The 18,146-nt window shown below is 39.4% G+C and overlaps 1 protein-coding gene across 3 annotated transcripts in view; it reads left to right on the top strand.

Moving 5' to 3' along the window:
- ABCI13 (non-intrinsic ABC protein 11) overlaps nucleotides 1-18,146 on the top strand; it is a 79,407-nt gene that overhangs the window by 48,912 nt on the left and 12,349 nt on the right. For all 3 annotated transcript variants that reach the window (XM_089999510.1, XM_089999511.1, XM_089999512.1), the window contains exons 4-7: nucleotides 534-611; nucleotides 951-1,012; nucleotides 1,121-1,196; nucleotides 14,641-14,748. In XM_089999510.1, coding sequence (XP_089855636.1) covers nucleotides 534-611; nucleotides 951-1,012; nucleotides 1,121-1,196; nucleotides 14,641-14,748 — 324 coding nt within the window. The remainder of the gene's footprint in view (nucleotides 1-533; nucleotides 612-950; nucleotides 1,013-1,120; nucleotides 1,197-14,640; nucleotides 14,749-18,146) is intronic.

Here is an 18,146-nt window from a genome sequence, read left to right on the forward strand (position 1 = left end):
GGGAGTTTGGGTCTGGATCTAGATCCACACTTGATCTAGACCCAAACTTTCTCTCTCTTTATATATATAGGAAAATGAAAACCTACCCACTAAAAAACATGCCAAACCTATCCAATGGAAAAATTTTGGTGTTTTTTTCAAATTTCTGACCTTACATATGTGTTCAACATGATTGATTTACTAGAAATTGACACTTGGATCATGAATTTTGGATAGAAAAAATGGTATTTGGAGCCTCAAAAATTTATGAAAATTGTACACCGTTTAGTCTCTCTCTCTCTCTCTCTCTCTCTCTCTCTATATATATATATATATATATATATATATATATATATATATATATATATAGCCATGTCCCCATACTCTTATTTTTTGAAATTGCTGTGTTGTACCCTCTGCACCCGTACCCAGGTGACAGATTTATACTAAATGTATCTCAACTCTGGAATTTTCCTCATCATAATACTGTAAGATAAACTTTTTCTTAAGACTGAATCTTATTTACTTTTTGTTTGTTGCCTTGTCCTACATAGGGAGAAGTTCTTATCTGTGGAAAGAAGAGACATGGTTTGATCAGTGACCAAGTAATATCAGGCCTACGAATTGGATTGGTAATCTTTATAAACAATTGTGATTTTTAATGGACAGTAATGTTGGATAAGCTTTTTTTTACTTGGTATAATGTTGGATAAACCTTTGACGATCATATGAATCATAACCATATGATTTTCAACAATTATGAGATTTTTGTCATGGCCATGGTTCCATGAATCCATGTTTTGAGGATAGGCATCTTAATGGAAAGCGTCCATCTAGAATCTTCTGAAAATCTGTTTGGTCTATGGAGCTTGTGATAATGATTTTTGCTTTTTATATAATGTTTGATTTATATCTTTTCAATATCCTGCAGAGTGAGTTCTTAGCCTCTTCATTTATTTTCTGGGTAACAGGTCTTTCAGAGTGCAGCACTTTTCGATTCTCTTACTGTTCGTGAAAATGTTGGCTTTCTCTTGTAAGTCCAATTTAAATTTGTTTAATTCATAATACGCTTTTTCCTTAAGACTGAAACAAATTGGGTGGATCATCTGATATGTGGTTTTCTGCTTCCTCCAATCACAAGGTATGAAAATTCACACATGTCTGACGAACAGATAGCTGAGCTTGTAACAGAAAACTTAGCAGCTGTCGGCTTGAAGGTATGACAGAAAATAAAGGCCACACTTTTCTAATTGACTTCATTACTTTACAGCAAATGTAGGTCACAATTCATGTTATTTCTTGTTCTTGTGAAACTACTCATAGAAGCATTTATCTAGTCACGGGTAATTTCCATTTTGGAAATCTGTCACACACAGAAACTGTATGCTGATATGTCAACCACACACTTTTCCCGAGACACACATTCAAAAGGGAAGCAATGTTTGTACAGAGAGAGGGTCTCAAACTAGTAACATATTGTAGGAGATCAAATCTCATAAAAACTAGTGCTTTATTCCATACTTTTTTTTTGATGTTTCAGATAACACTAGTGATATGGTTTTCAAACTGGCATGATCAAGATGCTTGAAAGTTTTACCAAATTAGTAAAAACTAACCATACAAAATATGTTTAGATCCTGAAAAAGAAGCATGAAACCAAAAACAAAGATGACTTGAACATTCATGAACTAAAAATTGGAGTCTCCAAATATGTGACAATGTCCCAAGTATCAGTTATAGAGATGGTTAGCTAGTATAAGTGTCTCGGTAAGCATAGACCTCTCTCTCTCTCTCTCTCTCTCTATATATATATATATATATATATATATCATAGTCACTTGTATCGTTAAAGGTAATTTCTCACCGAGGGTATTTCTCGGAGAGATTTGCAAAAGTTTATAAATCTCAGGAGTTTAAAAAGTTGAAAGAAATATAAATAACAATAAAAAAGCTAAGACAATAATAAGTTTTGCATTATTTTCTTCCAAAAATATAAAGAAACATGTTTTAAAGGTTTTAAAATATAAAAGAAACAAAAAAATAGGAAATACAAACTTAAAATAAATTAAAAAAGAGTTTTTCCCCAAGAATATCATGATATTTTGTCTTTTGACAATATTTTGAGAATATTGCGAGATATTACCTTTAATATCGGCTACCTTAAAATATTGGTATTTCTCGCAATATTTTCAAAATATCGCCGATATCGGTAACAGTGATATATATATATATATATATATATATGTGTGTGTGTGTGTGTGTCCTACATGAATGAAGTTTTGATACCATCACCATTTTGGCAATCTTACTTTCAATGTCAAATAGCTAGGCTTGTTTAGGATGGTGAGAGCACTAGATTGCTCTGGAGTTTGGAACTCATCTTTGAAAGAAGCCTAAAAGGTAAATAGACATGTTGCACATAATAGATAATTTGATGCATAATTTGTTGTTAAAGGAAAATGGAAGTAAATTGAGGAAACTGCAGATGACAAATAGATAGAGAACATAGTAAAGGATATGCATGTACATGTAGCAACGAAGGAGATGAAGATGAGGAGAAAGATGGTTTGTTGCAAAGAAGGGACACAAAAATTGAATCTTTCTGGGTGTTGTCAGAAAAGGGCCTTCACACAGTCTTCTGCAAAAGAGAGAAAAGAAGAGACAGGAGAAGAGTCTGGAGAAAGAAAAGACGTCAATATGTTTGCGTCTCTCATTCAATAATATATATATATTTAGTGTACAATTCTAGGGTACGAAAATACCCTTTAATAAGCCTTTTAAAATACATTATACAAAGTTTGGATCTTGACCCGATCCGATACATGAATCGGGTCGGGTTTGGGTCCAAGACCCAACGATGGCTTCTTTTCAGCCTCCCTCAAGTTGTGCATGGTCCTGGACCATGAACAACTTGTCTTTCAGAAACCAAAATTTGTCCTTTGTCAACCCTTTGGTGAAAATATTAGCAACTTGTTCTTCAGTTCGCACAAACATGGGCTCAATCTCCTTTTCTTCAACCTTTTTCCTAATAAAGTGTTGATCTATCTCAATATGCTTTGCTCGACTATGATGGATAGGATTGAAAGACATATTGATGACACTTTGATTGTCACACAGTAACAATGATCGAGCAATCGGTTCTCCCATTTCTGTTAGAAGATGTCTTATCCATGTAGCCTCAACAGTGGCAGCAACCATCGATCTGTATTCAGCCTCAGTGCTTGACCTAGCAATCGCCTTTTGTTTTCTACTGCTCCAAGATATCAGGTTCGGTCCAATGAAGCTACAATAACCAGATACTGATCGTCGTTCATCTGGATCACCCGCCCAATCTGCATCAGCATAAATGATGATATCATGCCCCCCGCCTGGATCTAATTCTCTTTTCTTATATACCAGGCCATCACCAACTGTACCTTTCAGATAACGAAGTATCCTTTTGACTGCCTCCATATGCGACGTATGAGGTTCATGCATAAACTGAGACACCTGATTAACCGAATACACTATGTCAGGTCTAGTAAAAGTCAGATATTGCAGCATGCCAACTATGCTACGATACTTAGTGGGATCTCCATATATATTCCCTTCTCTAGAACTCAGTTTCTGATGAATGACACTTGGAGTTGCTAATGGCTTACAATTTGTCATGCCTGCCCTGCTGAGAATGTCCAACGTGTATTTTTGTTGAGTAAGCGTAAGTGTATCACATCTTTTATCAACTTCCACCCCAAGGAAATACCGCAGCTCTCCCAAATCTTTCATTTTGAATCTCTGATTTAGTAACTTCTTCACCTTCTCAATGTGATCTTTGCAGTTTCCTGTGATGATAATGTCATCTACATATATTAATAAAAGAGTAGTGACGCTTTGTTCACTGTGAATGAATAACGAGTGATCGAGAAAAGATCGAGAGAAGCCATGCTTTTGTATCTCTAGGGAAAAACTGTCGAACCAGGAACGAGAAGCTTGTTTTAATCCATATAGTGCCCTCTTCAACTTGCATACATACTGCTTGGCGTCTCGTTCTGCATACCCAGTGGGTTGTTCCATGTAGACTTTCTCTTTTAAGTCCTCGTGTAAAAAGGCATTTTTAACATCCAACTGGCTCAATGTCCATCCATGTTCATTGGCTAGACTCAACACAATGCGAATAGTTCCCATCTTAACTACAGGACTGAAGGTTTCATCAAAGTCTTGTCCTTGTTCTTGTGTGAATCCCTTGGCTACTAATCTGGCTTTGTATCTTTCGATGCTTCCATCTGGTTTATATTTTATCTTGTATACCCATTTTGATCCAACGACATTTCTGTTTGGTGGTCTAGGCACAATCTCTCATGTCCCACATTCATGTAAGTTTTTCATTTCTTCATTCATTGCTTCAACCCATCTTTTAGAACTTGCAGCTTGATAGAACATGAGAGGCTCATCCTCTTTACTTATGGATGTCAAAAATAACTGAAAATCCAATGAAATTTTTTTATAACTTACCCACCTGTCGAGCGAATGTCGCATTCGTGAGGATCTTCTGATATCCATCATCTGAGAAGCAGGATCAGGGGGATCCGAACCTGTACGAGGGATGGATGAGAGCTCTTTCTCTCGCCAGGTATATACAACGCACTTATACCTCGTTGGCTCCAAGTCTTGAGTAACAATCTCTTCCGTTTGAACTTCACTTGCTGATTCTTCATGTATCTCCTTCCGACTGCAGTTTACTGGGCAGTCTTCTTTATCACTGAAGAAGAGTTCTGAATTTAACCATGGATGATATACCTCAATGTTAGGACTGGAATGAGCAACGTGGAGGTTTGAATTAGGCGGCTGATCATCAAAATTCATTTCATCAAAAACTACATTTCTCGATATTTTGACGCGCTTAGTCAATGGATCATAGCACCTATATCCTTTGTAGTCTTCAGCATATCCCACAAACCTGCACTTTAAGGCTTTATCTTGAAACTTATGTCTCAGTGAGCTGTCAATGTGAACATAGCAAATAGATCCAAATACACGTAATTCATGATAATCAGGTTGTATGCCAAATAGAGAGAGACATGGTGACTTATTTTCTAAAATGGTCATTGGTAGTCGATTTATCACATGAACTGTGGAATGAAAAGTTTCAGTCCATAATGCTACAGGAAGATTGCTCCCGTGCATCATGCTCATTGCACTTTCAACAATATGTCGATGCTTTCTCTCAGCAATCCCATTTTGTTGAGGTGTATGTGGGCAAGACACTCTTCTCTTTATCCCATTATGTTGAAGAAAATTAACAAAGTCACTCAAAGAGAATTCACCTCCTCCATCACACTGGAAATTGAGAATGTTGGTAGAGAAATGATTTTGAACAAAGGAATGAAATTTACTAAACAATCCAAAAACTTCTGATTTGTGTTTCATGAAAAATATCCAAGTATAGCGAGAATAACTATCAATGAAAATAAGATAATATTTATTGCCAGAAAGCGAAATAATTGGGGCAGGACCCCAGACATCAGAACAGATGACCTCAAAGGGCCTTGAAGCTCTCTTATTAATAGAATTGAATGACAAAACATGACTCTTACATAAATGGCTACTAGAACACTTTATATCAATGACTTCCAAACTCAAACTGGACTTAGGAATGAGATTATTCGAGACAAGTTTTTCAATAAAATGACGACCACAATGGCCGAGACGACTATGCCAAAGTCTTGGCTTATTACATTCAGAAATGGCAAACACAGACTCAGAAGAAACAAGAAGTTGATGTTGGTGAGGCTTCAAGGATGAATAGTCAAACCGAACAGAGGAAGGATCTTCTTGAAAAATGTACATGTTGCCCCATCTTTTTCCTTCAGCGAATGTCCTCCTCGTGCGAAGATCCTTAACATAGACAAAAGAGGGAGTAAATTCAACTGAAGTATTAACATCATCAACAAGTTTTGAGACAAAAACAATGTTCTTCTGAATATTAGGAGCATGAATAACATTTGGAAGATTAAGAGGAGATTTTGACATGGATATAATGGCATTTCAAATATGTGATATAGAATGATGAGAGTCATCTCCCATGATTATGCTATTCTTACCAACATAAGGAGTAAGAGTCAAGAGTTTACCCGCATCACCCGTGACATGGGTAGCTGCTCCGGAGTCGACGTACCAAATGCCTTTATCATTTTGCTTCATATTCAAGCCTGCCAATGCTGCCAACAGCAACTCTTTTACTTCTCCATCCTTTCTAGCTTCTGCTTGTGGACCTTTTCCTTTGTTTTGAGGGTTGAACCAGCAGTTTGCCTTAATATGCCCTTTCTTATTGCATAGAAAACAGGTGGGAATAGGCCTTTGTCCTTGTATATTGGGCGTTGGAAGTATACCACGTCCTCCAAAAGTATTTTTCGCTTGGCCTCCCTTTCCTCGAAAGGAAATTCCTCGACCTCTACCATAAGTCATTCCCGTGGCGAGCACATCTTGGGTTCCTGCATGTCCATGAAGATCTTCAGAAGATCCTTTCAGAGTCATTTCATATTGCAGCAATTTCGCGCGAAGATCTTCAAACTTCGGAAGTTCTGGTAAACATAATAAAGTCGTCGTCATGACATGATATTCTGGTCCCAACCCACTCAAGGTTTGTTGCACCTTATCCTTTTCACTGGCGAGACACCCCACAATAGCCAGTTGATCCGTGATACTTTTCATTTTGTTCAGATATTCCATAATAGACATGGAGTCTTTCTTCAGCATTTGAAATTCTCGCTTGAGAAACATGATTCTCGCCTCAAATATCTGCGAATATGTTTGAACTAGCTTATCCCACAGCTCTTTGGCCGAACAGTCATCAGGAATGGCTACAAGAACCTCCTGTGAGACAGTTGAAGTGATATATGCCACTAACGATTGATCCCTTTTCATCCAAGTGACATATTCGGGATTCTTCAGAAAAACAATAGATTGCGCCCCTTTATCATCCGTTCTTTCCTGCGAAGTGAATTCTGGAGGAGGTGTGACGGATCCATCCAGATGACCAGAGAGATCCTGACTCTTTATAAATGGTATAATTTGTCGCTTCCACATTAAAAAATTGGTATTATTCAGTTTTTCAGAGACTAATTGGCCAAGGAAATTGGAAGAAAGTCCGGACTGTGGATGATGTGAATCCATTTGAATGCTTGGGAGTGGATTTGGGCAGAAATAGGAATGAAATCAAGAGATTAAAGTTATGACTTCAGGACTGTGTATAGGAGAGGGAAAGGAAGAATATATATATATATATATATATATATATATATATATATATATATATATATATATATATATATATATATATATATAACAGAACTCGGTTCAGCTTTAGCGTGAAAACAATATAAACTAACAGCAGTAATTTAATCAGAAACAAAACAAGAAATTAAAGATGACAAGACTAAGTTTCAGATTCATGTTAGAGTGTCTTGATATAAATAAGAGACTGTGTCGACAAATGGCTAAGATGGGAGGAATTAGGGTAACTTGTAAGAGTCAAAAGGAGTAGAGGGACCTGTTAGAGTAGAGGGACCTGTCGCCGAAGATGAGTCCTGCAAACTTCACGCTGTCGACGAGGAGAGGAGTTCACGTCCACACTGTCACAATGGCTGAGCACTTCACACAGATGAAGCAGCCTGTCGACGAGGGCTGGAAACGAGGAATAGAAGAGGGGTTCGAGCACTTCACGTTGCAGACTTCACGCTGTCCAGAGAAGAGGAGAGGGGTTCGAGTTCACGGTGTCGACGAGGAGAGGAGTTCACGTCCACGCTGTCACGATGGTTGAGCACTTCACGCAGATGAAGCAGCCTGTCGACGAGGGCTGGAAAATGGAAACGAGGAATAGAAGAGGGGTTCTGGAGCAGCCTGTCGACGTGGGCTGGAAACGAGGAATAGAATACGAGATTTCACACCCAGAAATTTACTGCTCTGATACCATGTCAGAAAAGGGCCTTCACGCAGTCTTCTGCAAAAGAGAGAAAAGAAGAGAGGAGTCTGGAGAAAGAAAAGACGTCAATATGTCTGTGTCTCTCATTCAATAATATATATATTTAGTGTACAATTCTAGGGTACGAAAATACCCTTTAATAAGCCTTTTAAAATACATTATACAAAGTTTGGATCTTGACCCGATCCGATACATGAATCGGGTCGGGTTTGGGTCCAAGACCCAACGATGGCTTCTTTTCAGGTGTCCCCATATATTTTATATATCTAACTGCTTGGGTGGGTTAGATTATGTAACATTACATTAACATAATACAAAATCCAATGTTTAATAGAATATTGATCTGCCCCTGAACTAACACATAGTAACCAGAACACCCTTGCTTTGTAAAATAGTGAAAATGCATTTTCACGTCTTTTTCTACAGCCTGTGTTAAATTGGGCATGATCTATGACCATAAACCATTTGTCTTTTATCATACAATGGCATGAGAAAAGGGTTTATCTTAATGTCGGCTACTTGGAATTGTGTGCTAATGCACCATGGCTCCAATTTTTGATCTTCGAAAGTGCTTGTCAATCTCAACATGTCTTATTCTGTTGCACAGATTTAGAGATATAGAAACCTCACTTTGATTGTTACAATATTAGCAAAAATCTCCTAATGTTTTGCTGCAAAGAGATAATGAGACTCTTAATCCAAGTAATCTCCAGTCACAAAACCCATGGATTGGTATTTGACTTTTATGCTACATCTTGCCACAGTTCTTTGCTTCTTGCTACTCCAAAACACCGAATGTCATGTGAGTATGCTATGCCATAAGAGTTCTCATAAGTTTTCCGTCAATCATGCCTATGCATTTTAGCAAGTCAGGAGCATATGTATACCGTATGAGAGCCAATCAATCATCTCTTCTCGACCTCAATCCAAAGAAAACAACGCAGTGGTTTTAAGTCCATCTAAAACCCATCCTGTAGCAGCTCTGTAACATGTGAATTATGTGTCTTATCACTCCTAGTGATCACAATATCATCCACATCTAGCAATAGAAATGTGATCCCTTGCATTCCATGGAAAATGGGAAGTTAATGAACATTATTGTGAGTGAATTCATGGGAACTTACCATATGAGTTGATGCAGTGGGGGTGTCGGCTTCCTCGTTCCTTGACGATCCTTGCTGGTGGCGATGAAGGCACGACTCTTTGATGCAGCCTTCACGAGTTTTGATGGCTGCTGTGAAAGGCACGACCCACACTGCACAGAACAAATGAAATAGCAATGCCCACAAAGCTTGATTTTATTTCAATCAAATGTTAACCAAACAATATGCTGAATATTAAAGAAGACTAAAGACAAAACTCTGAACAGTGTTAAGCAAATGAAAGAACGACGGGAAAAAAAAGGGAACAAATGTTGAAAGAAAAGCCAAAAAGAAAGACTGCCGTATTCTCCAAAAAATTGTCCTCCTCCACGCAACCCTAGATGAGGCTTTTAAAAGCCTCATCTGGATCCGGGTCCATCCTGCCCTGCATCATTCTCCCCTGGTGGGAAAGAAAGTCGGCTCTGACGACTTGTTGTCTCCACAGTAAGCATATAGATCAGACACATTAAATGTAGGAGAAATGTGCCAAGTTTCGGGCAGCCCAAGGAGGGAAGATCGGTCAGATAGGCCCGCTAGCTGGGGCAACCCGGTCTCCTTGGTGGGAAGGAGAACTATCCTATGACCCTTAAAGACAAATGTGTACGTATTCCTACGGCCATCATGGGTGGTCTTACGGTCAAATTGCCAGGGACGTCCCAATAGGATGTGACACGCACTCATAGGTGTCACATCACACCACACTTCATCGTGGTAATGCTCCCTCATGGAGAACCGAACTAGACAACGCAGGGTGATGAGCACCTCGTTGGCTTTCTTGAACCATGCCATTTTATAAGGTTGGGACATTTTTTTTGTTTTTAGGTTCAAGGTGGACACGACACTCTCGGACACCATATTCTTGCACGCCCTGGTATCAATGATAACATCACACGCACGCCCCTCACAGTTGCATCGGGTTCTAAAAATATTATTTCGCAACCATTTTGTCGGGGATGACTCTCGGGACGTGGTCAACACATGACGGATGGTTAACAAATTTTCGATGCTGCCATCGAACTCTACGACTTTCACCTCGTCATTCCCTTCAACAAGCGACTCACCCTCGCTCTCACTATCGGACGCAGACTCAACAATGCCCTCTGCTAGATGGGTGTTCTTATTCATGGTGGGACACTTGGACGCAATATGACCTAACTCTTGACACCTAAAACAATAAACAATGGACTCACTGGGTTTACCCTTGGATCTGGTGTGGTACACGGGTCCAGACTGATCGGGTTTGCTAGGGTCGACTCCTGGGGTGAACTTTGAGTCTTTTTTTCCTAGGGGAGCTCGCTCCCCTGGTTGGGAAACTCGACTTTGGGTGACTGAAATGATCACTACGGGATGTCCTATGTTCCTGTTTTCTTTTCAGTTTCTCCTCCACATTCATGGCATAACTACTTGCTTGATCCAATGACTCGACTGTGATACAACTGAAGTCGTCAGAAATAGCAGGACGGAGACTAGAAACATACCTCGTGACTTGTTGGCGGGCGGTCTCCTCGATCTGCACTCATAGGGAAAGACGATGGAACTCAGCAGTGTAATCCACCACAGTATTAGTGCCTTGACACAGGGTCAAGTACTCTTTGTAGGCTCTCTCGGCGTGATCTGACGACACGAACTTAGACTGCATCAACTGCTATATCTCTTCCCAAGTTTGTACTTGCACTAATCCCTGTCGCTCCCTCGACCTCTACAGCTCAACCCACCATGTCTGTGCTAGGCCTCTCAACAGGGTAGAGGCTAGGGAGACACGACGGTACTCGGCGACCTCGTGGTAGTCGAAGAAGAACTGGACGGCATATGACCAATCGAAGAACTGTTCTGCATCGTATCGACCTGTGAACTCTAGAAGCTCCAACTTCACCCCGTACGTGGAGGGGCGCTCTGGTGCTCTCTGCTGATAGGCCTCCACCATGCCTGCAGGGTACTCGTTCCAAAAAGTATCATCGTCCCACACTGCTCTATCATCGCGGTTCTGCTCGCCTGGCTGCTGGTGCTGTGGTACTCCGACGACGTGTGGACGACGCTCAGGTCACGCCGGTCCCTGCTAAATCTGCCTCGGTCTGGCTGGCCCGTGGGTGGGGGTCATCTGTGGCTGATGCTGTTGCATCAGGATGTAAGGAGGTCCTACTAAAGGCGAACGGGTTTGTTGGTTCTCGGGCTCTAAGTGGGTTGGAATGGGGTAAAACGGGTTTGGGTTATGACAAGGGTGTTGGACCTAGTTTTGGATCGGTAAGGGGTTAATGGGTTGGTTTGAGTTCAGGTATCTGGTTGGGTTGGGATAGGACTGAGATGATTCGCCTGACTGGATATGGATCAGGCCTAATCCTAAACTATTCGTCGAACGCAAATTTGGATAGGTTGGATCGGGGATCGAGTTGTGGGGGTAAAAGGCTTGGTTTGAACTCGATCCACGATCCATACGATTATGGGTCTGGTCTTGACCCGACTCAAAATCAAACTGGAGCTCCGTCTGGGTCTGATACAAGTTTGGGTCGGTATAGGATCCGTTTTGGGGTTCAAAATTAACAAGTTGGGGCAGATTCGTATGAAACTGCGAACCGAACCCAACTGGGTAGGCTGGGTAGGAGGGTGTTAGACCCGGACCCGCTCCCGAGAACCCAAAGGGTGGTCCTCGGTAACCGGGTCCGGACCCAATTAACATAGGGTCTTGACCAGACCTTGAGAGGTCAGATCCAGCCCACAAAGGGTCAGTCCCCTTAACCCGTGGGTGGGTTGCGACAGTACCCCCACGCGCAGGTGCTGGGAAGGTCGACAGACCCTCCCCAGCCCGAGCTAAGGCTGGTGCGCCGGCTACCTGACCCGGCGGCACGGTCGGGCCACGCGGGCCGTGCTCGACCTGCAGCCCCTGCTGCGTGGGTCGGTGCCAAGCAGGCGCACCCAAACTGCGGTTGGGGAGCCCCGCTTCGGTCTGGTCCGGCATCATGTTCGGGCCACGTATGTCGTGCCTGACCTGCAGCCCCTGCTGTGTGGGTCGGTGCCAGGCAGGCGCACCCAAGCTGCCACTGGGACCCCCCTCTTCCCCCAGCCGAGTGGTCGTCTCGCCACAGGCCATCATCGGTACCTTGGAGTGGGGCGATATGAGGCTGGTGTTCCTGCGCAATTCCCTCCCTGCGTTTTCTGATGGCGCGGCAGCCTGAAGAGTTGGTTGGGCTGGACCGTCAGCCACCGCTTCAACGAGGATGACAGTGCTGCCGCCTTTAATCGGATCCATTTGTTGTGTAGAAGGCGTAGGTGTTGCCGCCGACGACTCGATCCTCGCAACCCGATTTTCGACCCCATCAAGTCGTCGGGATATGTCGGCCACGTCCTGGCTGATACGCAACACGTTCTCTTGCATCTTCGTCATCATTTCCATCATCCGCAACATTGGATCTGCGTTGCCGACATCCTCCTGCTCGATTTTCGTCGCCGGATCACCCCTCACCTCCGAACCCATCTTGCTGACGAGGGGAAAGGCGCTGGCTCTGATACCACTTTGATGCAGTGGGGGTGTCGGCTTCCTCGTTCCTTGATGATCCTTGCTGGTGGCGATGAAGGCACGACTCTTCGATGCAGCCTTCACGAGTTTTGATGGCTGCTGTGAAAGGCACGACCCACACAGTCGTGCACAGAACAAATGGAATAGCAATGCCCACGAAGCTTGATTTTATTCCAATCAAATGTTAACCAAACAATATGCTGAATATTAAAGAAGACTAAAGACAAAACTCTGAACAGTATTAAGCAAATGAAAGAACGACTGAGAAAAAAAATGGGAACAAATGCTGAAAGAAAAGCCAAAAAGAAAGACTGCCGTATTCTCCAAAAATCTGTCCTCCTCCACGCAACCCTAGATGAGGCTTTTAAAAGCCCCATCTGGATCCGGGTCACGGGTCATGCGGTATGGGTCTGGGTCCATCCTGCCCTGCATCATGAGTGCTCTTGAGGCTTGCTTGAAGTCATATATGGCTTTCTCTAGTCGCAGCACTATATTCGCAAGATCCCCTTGAGCAACTGCAGCAGCTCCAATTAGAGTTCTTCTTTAGACTTCCCATTGTTCAGATTTGGGTTGGATATCCAACAGAATCTATATCAGTCTAGTCAGATTTTGTAAAAGGAAGTGTATTTAATTAACTATTGGATTTGGATTTTTACATCTGAATCCAAATCTGAGTTTAAATTGAACCTGAATCTGATTATATGTAAGCATGTATCCTATTAGGTAATTTATGCTAGTTGGATATGGATTTGATACTATCCCTTTCCATCTCAACCCGAATTAGATTGTGTCAGTTTCAGTGAACCCTACATCCAAACTGAATCTGACCCAGAGTTACTGGACGCTTCTTAGATAAGTGGGAAGCCCGCTTCCCGAAAACGCGCTTCAGAAGCGCGATACTCCTTGCTTTCGAAACTTGATGAGAATCTTGATTCTCCCACGCTTCTCCTATGCTTTTCACACGCTTCATTTATTCTTCTTATATGTTTTCTCACTCTACTTTTCATGTTTTTTATGTGTTTCCTCTCATACTTCTCACTCACTTCCATGTGCTTTCTCTAAATTGTCATTATCAGTTTTAGGTTTTGTTAAAAATTTAATTCTTACACTAAAAAATCATGAAATTTAAGAATAATCACTTCTATTTTAGTTTTTATTTGCATTCCATGTTGATTCTCATTCAATTCTTATATTGTTTTTTTATTCCTCGCTTCCCGCTTCCTATACATTTTAAAATGCATCGCTTTTTGCTTTTGCTTCCCGTATCGTTTTCTGCTTCCTCTTCCTAGTCTGGCAACCTTGATCTGACCCCATTACGTGCCTACAAGGGAAGTTAATTGTGGCTCTCTCCTTGAAAGAGAGTTGTCCTGAACTGGTAGATATAGAGGGCATGCCCCACCATCACCATCATACTATATTCATAATATGAGTAGTTTTTTGGAACTGTCAATGTCAATATAATGTTGGGAATAAAATTTTTTGTTTTTTCATGATTTCATACTCATATTGTGGTAGAATGTCATTGTTTGTTTAGAAACCACTCATTATATATTATTATGTAATAATCTAATCAAAATAATAGAGTATAGGATCTAGTGGATGTCTTGCCTGATAGAAGTATGTGTATGCATGTGTGTGTGTGTACAAAATGCCATAGTGACTTTCATATCATCAAGGGAATTTTATTGAATTTATAGTACACACTAAAAGATTTGGTACATTCCAATAGTACAGCCAATGAATGTTCTTCCAAAAAATTGCTTAGAGAGCCTTGATGGTAATAATCAATCTTTGGAACTATCATGGTTTGCCAACATTTATCAGGGTCAAAAAGATGCGGCGGCACATAGAATTACATACATATGTATGTATGTGTGTGTATGTATGTATGCAAAATGCCTTTCTTTTATCCTCTATATACTGATGAAATTCTTTGTAAGCATCCCTATGATATTTCTGTTATTTCATATAAGTCCAAGTTTGTTGGAATGTATGAGCACTGCATTTATGTGCAATATTTTTAAATAATTTGGTTGTGATTATTGTAGGGTGTTGAGGACCGATTGCCTTCAGAATTATCTGGTGGTATGAAGAAAAGAGTTGCATTAGCTCGCTCTATAATATTCGACAATACCAAAGATGAAATAGAACCTGAGGTATTTGGAAACTTGTTCCCTGTCATCTAATGTTTTATCGTTTGTGGAGTTGTTTCATGCTCTTGTTCCTTCGGCAATTAAGTTGGAATCTATAAACAAATTTTGCGCATTTATATTCCATTTGCTTGTACCTAAAGTCTATACATATGGGTTTGCTTTAGTTGGTAAGTCAGGTGGACTCACAAACCACCTAATGAGTAAGAAATGCAAAGTTGAGCCCTAATTTATGTGATAAAGATTTTTTCATCTGCTAATAGACAGTGTCATATCTTTCATTTTATAAGGAAGTTGTTTTAGCAATTACCAATGGTTCTTCATGTCAAAGAAACACAAATAAGGGAAATTTTTTTGTTTATGCCTTTTCCATTTGGACCATGCACATCTTTAGCTAGCAATATTGAAATTACGTCATAATGAATGGAAGTTCTACCATGGCCCAGAGCACGCAGGTTGACGGTTCGAAAAGGGGGTTACCTAGAGACTAGAGATTCCAACAAATTGAATATTCAAATAGGTATGTTAAGAGTGGGGTTAGGTGCCTACTGTGAGCGAACGTTGGTTTTCGTGGTGTTTTCCTGCAAATCCGACCCTTAGATGCATTCGGCACAGTCAATTTGCTAGAAAAAGACACTGGGATAATTTTTTTCGATGAAAAAAATGATATTTATGAAAATTTTAGATTTTCGATTTTCAAACCTTATAATAACCTACTGACGTGTCAGAATCATAGGATCCAAAAGTCCATTCATATAAATCAAGCATGTAGAACACATCTATACGATCAGATTTGAGAAAAAAACATGAGAAAAAAATTCAGAAGCCCAGTATCAATGTTGTAATTAGTATATCGGAACCCCTATCACATGAGCTTAAGATATGGGTGTATGTAGTATACAAGAAAAAAGCATTTAAATTGTGCAAAAGAAATTAAACATGACAAAAAATCAGGAAAAAATCTAAAAATTTTAGAAAAAAATGTAAAACGTAGGACACAAGAAAAAATAAATAAACAAAAATAAGTACAAGAATTAAAAACAAGTAATTATATAAAAAGAAACATAGTAGACTCTTGACATGAAATAGAGTTCAGTAATAATTAGATAAAGACAATAACATTGATGATAGTGTTAATAAAACATTTTTTAGTTTGCTACATTACAAAAGTCAAAATGCTCAAAAGTTCACTACATAAACTCATAACGTCAATAACATAGAAGTTGACTACAACTACATAGTTGGCTACAACCGGGTTTTTAGCACGTCCAACCATCAAACAAGATTTAAAAAGTGAAAAGACTCAAAAGTTTACTACAACTGTATAATTCACTATAATAAGACTCATCAATCATCTACTTTGTCAAATATTCCTCGTTCATAATAAAAAATGACATCTTGTTATGGGATAGTTGGCACTTATAGAGCAGCTGGCACTTGCACTTATGTGGCTTGTGCCTCCTATTGCTCTTTATCTGAATTAGATTCTTCATTGTGTTGTGTCAAATGCATGAAAGCCCTATGCACATGCCAATTCTTGTAATCTTGCTTCTTGTGTTCTATATATCTCACCAAGATTGTCAGATCACGTGCATCATCTAGAGCTCGCATGCATGGTCACACTGAAGCACCAAGCTCTCGACCAATGTGTTGACCTCCTTTAATAAATGCATGACAGAATATGTATCACAATACATTACGCTGCTCAAAATCATCAACAATCTCACAAAACTGTCACAACAGGTCATCACGTCCAATGTTAAATCTAATTATCACAAATGCAAATAATTAAAACTTAAAATAAAATCATTGCATACTAAAGTCAAAAGGTTTACAACTTTACATAAAACAATGATAGGACCAAGAAAGGGCATACAAGGTTACAAACTAAAGATCCAATGAATATATATATATATATATATATATATATATATATATATATATATATATATATATATATATGAGTAATGTGTTCCTTAGGCCCCCTTTTTCGTTAGGTCTCGTTAGGCCTCTTCAAAAATCATAGTTTTAAGTATTTTTTCTTACGTCTAACACCGTAGATGTGATCTATAGGTTTTGTTTAGTGGGAACCGGCTTTTGGATCGACGAAATCTGTCTTGTATATAGTTTTTTCTGGTGATCCAACATCGATGGTTATGAAGGTACCAATTTTTTTTTACTAAAAAAAACATGTTTTTTTGTGGAAAAAACATGATCCAAGAGTCGTTTCCCACTAAATCGAGCATGCTAAACACATCTAACAGTTTAGATCTATCATAAAATACTTAAAACCTATGGGACAGAATGAGAAATGAGGCCTAATATGTTCAGTTATCTCTCTCTCTCTCTCGATATATATATATATATAAGCTCAATAATTTTCTCTGCTTACTGTAGTTTGTTGCAATGTAAACGTTCACTAGCTTGAGATGTTGATGGTTCATCTTCATATTCTAAATCAAGAATTTCTGACAATTTTTCTCCAACGAATGTTGCATGTATTCGTGTTTTTTTCTATCTTCTATGAGACTTGTAAGAAACTCAACATGTAGTCATACAATAGAGTTGATGCCCTATGACGTGGCATTTAGACTATACAATCCACCATGCATTACGAAACTACAAAAGTTGCACTTTACTATCTCTTTTAAAGGTGTCCCTAAATCCACCGGTTTGCAATATTTTCATGTTGGATCATTTGAGCCACAACCTCTACTGTCCATCCACCTTTAGGGCACAATTTTGATATTTAAGAATACAAAAGTAAGTGATTTAAGATGAAAAAAGAAAAGAAACTAAGATCAACAACACATTTAGGACGAAAAAATGGCTAAATGCAAAAAAATTAAAATAAATTAAAACATCAAAAGAAGTGAATTTATCCTTGTTTTGATGTTCGAAACCCTCTTTCAACTTTAATCTCACACAAATCAAACACCTGGGGCTCGATTTTGAGGGTTAGAAGTTAAAAAAGAATGTGTGTATAGGATGAAAATGGGTGGATTTAGGGTAAAATCACACTCTTATGACTCGGTTTTGAGGGTTATAAGCCAAAAAATGAGGGGTTGTAGGGTTTGTTTTGAGAGTTAGAAGCCAAAAAATAGTTGGGTAGGATCAATGTTGTGAAAAGCGTTGAGGCGTTGCGAGGCGCTCCACCAAAATTTGAGATGAGGCGTAAAGCGTAAGTCTTAATTTTTTTTTGAAAACTTAAAAAAAACTATAAAAAATATCTAAAATTATAAATAAATAAATAAATAAATAAATGCTTTATTGATGAAGCAACAACCAACAAGAAATAAAAATCTCAAATAATTACTGAAAAAATATGAGATTAACATGTAAAAGTAACATTAATGCAACAACTTAATCTACTTAAGTATCTAAGAAATAAAATATGAACATTC

Source organism: Nuphar pumila, chromosome 3 (genome assembly GCF_984573655.1).
Source record: "Nuphar pumila chromosome 3, dmNupPumi1.hap1.1, whole genome shotgun sequence".
Taxonomy (NCBI): Eukaryota; Viridiplantae; Streptophyta; class Magnoliopsida; order Nymphaeales; family Nymphaeaceae; genus Nuphar; species Nuphar pumila.